The following is an 8,537-nucleotide window of genomic DNA, read 5'->3' as shown; positions in this document are numbered from 1 at the left end:
GTGTGTGTGTGTTTGTGTCCCTCGGCGCGTGACAATATATCTGCCAATAAGTTGAACTAAAACAGGGTTCAAGTGGGAATTACACCTGAAAAAGCAGGAAGGGAGCAGAATACATGTTATGAACTCCGTTATTTATTGTTTGAAATGTTATAACCTGGGAGAAGTCACCCTCGCACCCCGTCCTTAGTTTCTCTTGACCTACCTTTGAAGTATTCTTGAGGACATGACTAGACTACCCGATTGCGCCCATTGCACGGCATAAGAGAGCGCCGTTCCACCCGGCCGATTCCGCTATAGACGTCACGCGTCCAAGGGAGGTAATTTTCGAGCCAGCTGCATTGACTCAGCCAAGAACGCAAACTTTCTCCGATTAAAGGCATTGTAGCATGTCTAAAATCATGGGACTTGTGTTATCAAGCTTTTAAAATCATCAAGTAACTTTTAAAAATAGTTTCAGTTACATGCAAACTCATTCTGCTGAACGGATTTTGAGAGCCAGTACCCAACAGCCTTTAAATGCACCTCTCTCCTTTTTTCATGTTCTTTTATGGTTTGCCGATTTTGTTAACATTTTTGCATTCATGATGAAGATTTTATGGTGACTGCAGAAATGTACATCCTCTAGTTTCTAACCTTCCAAAAATTGGGGCTGGGGGTCGGGGGAGAGAGAGAGAGAGAAAAAAGAGAGAGAGAGAGACAGACAGACAGACAGAGAGACAGACAGAGAGACAGACAGAGAGGGAGAGAGAGATATATAGAGAGAGACAGAGAGGGAGACAGAGGGGAGAGAGGGAGACAGAGAGAGTCAGAGAGAGAGACAGAGAGAGACAACGTCGAAACTTTGTCAATCATTTCGGTTTTTTCACCTGCATTTTTAGTTTCGTAATATTCTATTCAATTAATCTTCGGTCAAACATAGAGGTTCACTAATTGTGTAAGACGAAAAGAATATAACATAAATGCATATTGTTTCAAGGAATTTGCTGAGTTAAATGGATTTGCGAGTGCGAAACTTTCCCTCCCAAAAAAAGACGCGTTACTAACCGACAGTGTTCTCCGGTGATGGCCACGGTCGACTTTGTGTATCCCAAATTTGGTTTTCAACTTTGATGAACACTTTCAGGACTAAAATATTCATCGTAATCAACTCGAAGGTAAGTTGTTTTCAGTTGTTCCACATGAGACGTTATCACTTATTGTACTGCATGTAAATGTCACAGGGGAAACTAGAATTCAGTAGGATCCGGAATCCTACTAGTAGAGACTGGAATCTCAGTTTCTACTAGTAGATACTGGAATTCCAGTCTCAACTGGACTTTTTCAAGTTCAAACTGGAATTCCAGTATCTACTAGTAGATACCGGAATTCCACTTACAACTGGATTTTTTCCAGTTGAAAGTGGAATTCCGATATCTACTAGTAGAAACTGGAATTCCAGTTTCAACTAACAGCCAGTTCATGTTGGAATTCAGTTTAAATTGGAATTATTTGAAAACTGAAAAAGAAACTGGGATCATATCCACAGAGAGGGTTCAACTTGAAAACAAAGCTTAGATGTGACAATGACTTCTTCACGTGAATCTGAGTTGTTGTTGCAAATAAAGTGACCAATGTTCTCCAGCCAGAGTAATATGGAAATTGGAATTATTTGAAAACTGAAAAAGAAACTGGGATCATATCCACAGAGAGGGTTCAACTTGAAAACAAAGCTTAGATGTGACAATGACTTCTTCACGTGAATCTGAGTTGTTGTTGCAAATAAAGTGACCAATGTTCTCCAGCCAGAGTAATATGGAACAACCGAGGCCCTTCTATTCACAGTGAGTCTTGATCAGTTGATCAGAGTGAAGTGTCAGTGACAGACAGCAGTCAAGATTGAAGATGGAGTCCGAGTCAGAGGATCAGAAAACTCTGTTTTATTCTCTTTTAGAAGCACACATACGGAGTCTTGATGACAGCAAACGAGAATGTTTCTGCATTGCCCAAGAGAAGTACACAAAAATAGTGAAAGCTCTGCAACTGAACAAGGGCCAGCAATGTCCAGAAGGTGCCAAATTCAAGTACAGGTGTGCAAAGCATTATAAATTACAAGTTGTGGGGGCAAGGACAATGCTATGTTGCCAGAAAACCAACTGCCCGGTTGTGACCAGAGAGGAATTGTTTGCGACAATTGCGCGATGTCACGTTCATGTTGGCCATGGGGGAAGGGATAAAACGTGGGCGGAAATCAAAGCAAACTACGCAGGAGTCCACCACTCAGCAGTCAGTGTGTTCCTGAAGACCTGTCCCAGCTGCAGGCAGCGCCAGGTGGTGAAATCACTTCCATCTGGAAAGGCAATGATCAATCTGTCTTTTCTACTCAGAGTCCAAATCGACCTCATTGACTTCCGCAGCAGGCCTGACAGGGACTTTAAATGGATCCTGCATGCAAGGGACTGTTTTTCGAAGTTTTCTTGGGCCTATCCCTTGGAATCCAAGACTGCAGCAGAGGTAGCAGGTCATCTGTTCGACCAATTCTGCACCTTTGGACCACCACGCCTCCTGCAGAGTGACAATGGCAGAGAATTCACGGCGAACGTGATACGTGAAGTGTGTGATCTGTGGCCTGGAACAGTGATCATCCATGGACGCCCAAGACATCCTGAAAGTCAGGGTAAGTGTTCGTTTTTATTTGTATTTTTTTCAGAAATGAAAATTAACCCTTACAGTGCCTACAAGACGGGTATACCCGTCCTGCACTCTAGCCAGTTAGAGAAAACATTCTTGTCGAAGAGTGACCATGCATTGAAACACCCCGGCAGTGAAAGGGTTAATGAGGCAGACCTACCGGTGGTAACATGTTTTGTCTGTTGCATCTGTCAAAAGATAAACATTCAGCTTTTTTCGTAATCGGATCATTTTTCACATTTTACTGACATTGAATTGAAACACCCCGGCAGTGAAAGGGTTAATGAGGCAGACCTACCTGTGGTAACATGGAATATGAAACCGAAATTTAACGCAATAGGTCTAATCTAAAATTTCCATAGTGGTGATTGTGATTGTGATTTTTTTTTTTACTGGCGGTATAACAAGCTAAAATGGGTATGAACTGAACCGCTATGATGTCCAGGTTTTGAAAACTAATGTCGCAGTTGCAGCACTTTAGTACAACATGCTAGATTAACCCCTTGTTACCAAAACCAGGAAACTTTGAAGTTTTCACTCATTCCCCTAGTTTTGGAAAACGGCACTTTGAATTTTAATTTAAAAACATATTATGAATCTGTTTGACTTCCTTGACCTTTACAGATGTATTTTAAGGCATTTTGAGAAGGGATTGCGTTATTAAGACTGGGAATATATCAAAAGTATTAAAAAAAATTATGGAATTTGAGCAATATTTGGTAAAACGTTCTCATCACATCAGTCAAACTATGGATTAACATGGATAAATAGATGTTATTTTAACCGTCTGGGGGTGTAAAATTTGAAAAGTGATTTTGGTGTGCCTCAATTTTACATAAAAGTCCAAATTAACCTCTTGTCTGTGAAATATGGAAAAAATGCCATTTTTCATTTTTCCAACTTATTTTTTCTTCAAAATTAACGATATGTTATCCAACGTTACCGATTTGGGTCTGTTTGATCTCCTAAGCCTGTCTAACTGCATTTAAAGTGAAATACACAGTGCCATTTTTAAAAATTAGGGGAATGAGTGAACTTTTCAAAATTTTGACGTTTTGGGGCAACAAGGGGTTCATTTGGCATGTTGTACTAAAGTGCTGCAACTACATCACTTTTCAAAAACTACACACCATAACGGTTCAATTGATACCAAATGGTCGAAATGGTCATGGCACTTAAAGGGGTATGAAAGACCTAAACCGGAAGTAGAAATCTTTGAACGGCAGCTGATACATTACCTTATCAACTCTCATTATCCAAAGTTTCAAGCCTGTAAGTCCAGTATTACTTCAGAAACATCGGAAAACTCAAAATCAAATTAAACAATTATTATCCGGAAGTGGTCCTAAAGGCTGAATCTTATCATCCCATGTGATGGGAGAAGCCTGGAAGATTCCAACTCAATGTCCGACGCGAAGCCACACTTCCCTTTTGATAATAAAACGTTGTTTTTTTACCACTTCCGGATAAGGATTGTTTATTTTGATTTTGCGTTTTCCGATGTTTCTCAGCGAATACCAGGCTTTCAGGCTTAATTTTCTGGATAATGAGAGTTCATAGAGTAATGTATCAGCTGCCGTTCAAGGAATTCTACTTCCGGTTTAGGTCTTTCATACCCCTTTAATGGTACTGTGACAGTACCATGAACCTTTCGATGAATGATACACTCGACTTCTCAAATTAAAACTGCTCTAGCAGCTTTATAAATCAGCTTTACAACCTGAAATATGGGCTACAGACATAGTGCAGTGGCCTAGGCTTGAAAAGGCCTCTATTTAAGGTGACAGTATCCAACTGGGATTGCTTCACTGTGTGCAGGGTGCATTGAGAGGGGGAACGGAGACCTACAATTGAAACTAGGCAAATGGATGGATACCAATGGCCCACAATGGAGCAGGGGATTAAAGTCTGTGGTTCACTCAATCAACACATCAGTTTCAAGTGCAACTGGGACAACACCGTATGAACTTGTATTTGGTCAGAAACCACGTTCGGACCAAGCTGTTTGGGAGGAATTTGCAGCTCAGGGTATTGTGCGTGAAGAAGATTTGCCAAATGATCTGCTTGTTATGCTTCCCACAATGAGGCAGGAAGGTGCAGTCGTGCAGTCAGTGAGTGAGGAAGATGCAGTCATTGAGTCATTGAGTCAGGAAGGTGCAGTCGTCGAGTCATTGAGTCAGGAAGGTGCAGTCGTCGAGTCATTGAGTCAGGAAGGTGCAGTCGTGCAGTCAGTGAGTGAGGAAGATGCAGTCGTTGAGTCATTGAGTCAGGAAGGTGCAGTCGTCGAGTCATTGAGTCAGGAAGGTGCAGTCGTCGAGTCATTGAGTCAGGAAGGTGCAGTCGTTGAGTCATTGAATCATGATGGTGCAGTCGTGCAGTCAGTGTGGCTGGACAATGTGGGGCGTGTAGTTCTGAGTCAAGAAGACACAGCCGTGAGTCAGAGAAGTGCAGTTGTGCAGTCAGGGAGCCAGAGTGACATCAGCTGCGAGGACGACGAGAGAATCACTGTGTGGAGTGAAGTGGTCTTTGATACAGTTCTGCAGCCAGTCAACAATTCTTTGCCAACTCCCGGACCTTCAACTGCTGGTATGTGGTATGCTTCTATCTGAATTGGTTTTAAAAATCTTGTGTTTTAGAGATATTGGCCATGCAACCATTGGACTAGTTGACGCCCATTACTGTATTAGTCGTATTAATAGGAGTAACATTCCATTACATTAACCCTTTTGCAGCCATAACAAACTAATGATGAACACAATTTTGATAATGATAGACAATGCAGGAGACGGGAGGTGCACTGGCAAGGGTTAATGACTCTGGGGATTAATGGCAGATTTGATGCAAATACAACTACAGTTCATTTGTTTCACAGGTGCTGACCGTTCTTCAGAAGCAGTCAACTTTCAAAAAAAACTTTCCTGTCAAAATGGGTCAAGTGTATGTTTTTGCAATGAATTATTCAGAATTTCTTCCTGTATCACTTCAACGTCGAAACACTAGTACACAGTGATTAATGTGTACACATACATGCCACATTATCATGTCACATTTCCCAACAGAGAAGAAGAAGAATGACTGCAAATGTCTGTTGCAAATACAACTGCATTTTATTTGTTTCACAGGTGCTGACCGTTCTTCAGAAGCAGTCAACTTTCAGGATCCTCTCGGACCTTCTCTCAGCACTCCTGAGCAGCATGCCACTGGTAAGTTTCTTCACACTTCCCTCAACACACTTTCAATGTGCCATATTTTCTATCAATTTATAAAGACTAGTTTGAAGATGTTAACAGGTTAACCCTTACACCACCTTTCTTGGTTTTCACACCAGCGTAGACGATTTTAATTTGTTTGTTTCACAGGTGCTGGTGGTTCTTCTCTCGGCATTGTAGAAAACGTGGATTCACCAAGTACATCATCTACTACCTGTACCAGCCACAAGCGAGGAAAGGAGTATCTTCTTTTGAGCGACAACGTCATCGTTTGTTCTGGCACAGAGCACACAAATCTTGACGTTGTGCATGGTGTGAAAGTGACTAAAACCACTCATGCTGTGTTTTCTGTTGACGAAGTGTTCGTTCCTACACATGTGCCTACAATTGCCAACCCTATGAATGAACCATTAGAAGTAGGACAGTTTGTGTTGTGGAAACGCACTGCAACAGTGCAAAATGAAGAAGGGAACACGGCTCACAAGGAGAAGCGACTTGTTGCCAGAAATAACTATTTGAAGGCTGCCAGACGTCAAGACACGAGGTACCAAAAGAAGGTAAAAGACGTGACCCAATCATTCCAAAACGGGCACACTGTCGGAGTGAAAATCCACAGTGCCGACAGGACCAACACTGACGTGCGGCTCTTGACCTGCAAGATTCTGGAATCAAAGATGAGGGGCGGTGATTCTGTCTATCGGGTGTATTGCCCGACTGGAATTGTTAAAAACTGGTTTCGGGGGGTGGAGCTTGTGGACATGAGCAGTGTGGTCCTCCCACATCTCAATGTGGTAAACCCACAGACTCTTAAGGAAGTGTCCCTCATTCAAGCCTCCAGGTCATCAACTGGTTGGCAAAACCGTGGAGCTGTCGCCAGGTCCGTCTGTACGTGCACAGGCGCGTGCATGACAAAGAGGTGTCCGTGCAAAGATGCCAAACTTGCATGTGGCACCAAATGCCACCCGCACAGCAAGAAATGCAAGAACATGTCCTGAAGTTGTCTGATGTGATTTTCATTGATTTGACTATGCAGTTTGTGGTGTTGGGTCTTTTTAAACAATGGATTTGCTTTCAATAAAGTAGTCAACTGTTCATTTTAAACAAAAAAGAAACTACATTCATCTCCATCGCGAAATTCCAATTTGAACTGAATTCCAACATGAACTGGCTGTTAGTTGAAACTGGAATTCCAGTTTCTACTAGTAGATATCGGAATTCCACTTTCAACTGGAAAAAATCCAGTTGTAAGTGGAATTCCGGTATCTACTAGTAGATACTGGAATTCCAGTTTGAACTTGAAAAAGTCCAGTTGAGACTGGAATTCCAGTATCTACTAGTAGAAACTGAGATTCCAGTCTCTACTAGTAGGATTCCGGATCCTACTGAATTCTAGTTTCTACTGTGACATACACATGCACAGATTACTTGATTGTCGAGACCATGATTGGAAACGGACCGGTGTCACGTCGTGAGTTTACACTGTCCTGAGTTTACGCTGTGGTCCCAATGCGCATGCGTCGAAATATACGTCACTTCCTGACCAAATTCACGACGCCAACAGCGTCGTGAGTTTATGATGATGTGAATTTACCAAAGCATTTTTGAGGTTGCCACGGTGACCGTCTTTGTTTCGCAGATCGCGTTCGCCACTGTATCAAAGAATTCAGTGGGAAATCGATGGGTTTGTGTTTGTCAGTGGTCTGCGAGTGTTGGAAGAAAAGGTAGATTAGATTTGAATTTTAGAATAGTGGGAATCGATGGTTTTGTGTTTGTTACCTTGGACTATTTATAATTATATGCTCCCTCGTAGAGATTGTTTTAGTCACCTTTTTATATTTAGTCAAGTTTTGACTAAATATTTTAACATCGAGGGGGAATCGAAACGAGGGTCGTGGTGTATGTGCGTGTGTGTGTGTGTCTGTGTCTGTGTGTCTGTGTGTGTGTGTGTGTAGAGCGATTCAGACTAAACTACTGGACCGATCTTTATGAAATTTGACATGAGAGTTCCTGGGTATGAAATCCCCATACGTTTTTTTTCATTTTTTTGATAAATGTCTTTGATGACGTCATATCCGGCTTTTCGTGAAAGTTGAGGCGGCACTGTCACGCCCTCATTTTTCAACCAAATTGGTTCAAATTTTGGTCAAGTAATCTTCGACGAAGCCCGGACTTCGGTATTGCATTTCAGCTTGGTGGCTTAAAAATTAATTAATGACTTTGGTCATTAAAAATCTGAAAATTGTAAAAAAAAAAAAAAAATTATAAAACGATCCAAATTTACGTTTATCTTATTCTCCATCATTTGCTGATTCCAAAAACATATAAATATGTTATATTCGGATTAAAAACAAGCTCTGAAAATTAAATATATAAAAATTATTATCAAAATTTTTTTTCCGAAATCAATTTAAAAACACTTTCATCTTATTCCTTGTCGGTTCCTGATTCCAAAAACATATAGATATGATATGTTTGGATTAAAAAACACGCTCAGAAAGTTAAAACAAAGAGAGGTACAGAAAAGCGTGCTATCCTTCTTAGCGCAACTACTACCCCGCTCTTCTTGTCAATTTCACTGCCTTTGCCCAGCAAACACACAACGTAAATACGACGTTGCGAAAATGTGTATTTTTCGTGTCATTAGCAACGTTGCGAACTTTA

General features: G+C 41.3%; 1 protein-coding gene across 1 annotated transcript; it reads left to right on the top strand.

Moving 5' to 3' along the window:
* The first annotated feature begins 1,218 nt into the window (after positions 1 to 1,218).
* On the top strand, positions 1,219 to 7,040 carry LOC138957248 (uncharacterized). Its single transcript, XM_070328392.1, has 4 exons — positions 1,219 to 2,653; positions 4,486 to 5,253; positions 5,790 to 5,870; positions 6,027 to 7,040. The coding sequence occupies exons 1-4, from the start codon at positions 1,882 to 1,884 to the stop codon at positions 6,869 to 6,871; spliced, it is 2,466 nt and encodes an 821-aa protein (XP_070184493.1). The 5' UTR covers positions 1,219 to 1,881; the 3' UTR covers positions 6,872 to 7,040.
* Positions 7,041 to 8,537: the final 1,497 nt, after the last annotated feature.

This window comes from Littorina saxatilis, unplaced genomic scaffold, assembly GCF_037325665.1.
Source record: "Littorina saxatilis isolate snail1 unplaced genomic scaffold, US_GU_Lsax_2.0 scaffold_403, whole genome shotgun sequence".
NCBI lineage: Eukaryota > Metazoa > Mollusca > Gastropoda > Littorinimorpha > Littorinidae > Littorina > Littorina saxatilis.
This window is presented reverse-complemented; position numbering and strand designations above follow the sequence as displayed.

Bases quoted from the DNA above. Each gene is read 5' to 3' on its own strand.
- LOC138957248 (XM_070328392.1), top strand. From the start codon at position 1,882: ATGGAGTCCGAGTCAGAGGATCAGAAAACTCTGTTTTATTCTCTTTTA. The intron at 2,654-4,485 runs GTAAGTGTTCGT...CACTGTGTGCAG, and splicing joins AAGACATCCTGAAAGTCAGG to GGTGCATTGAGAGGGGGAAC. The intron at 5,871-6,026 runs GTAAGTTTCTTC...TTTGTTTCACAG, and splicing joins TCCTGAGCAGCATGCCACTG to GTGCTGGTGGTTCTTCTCTC.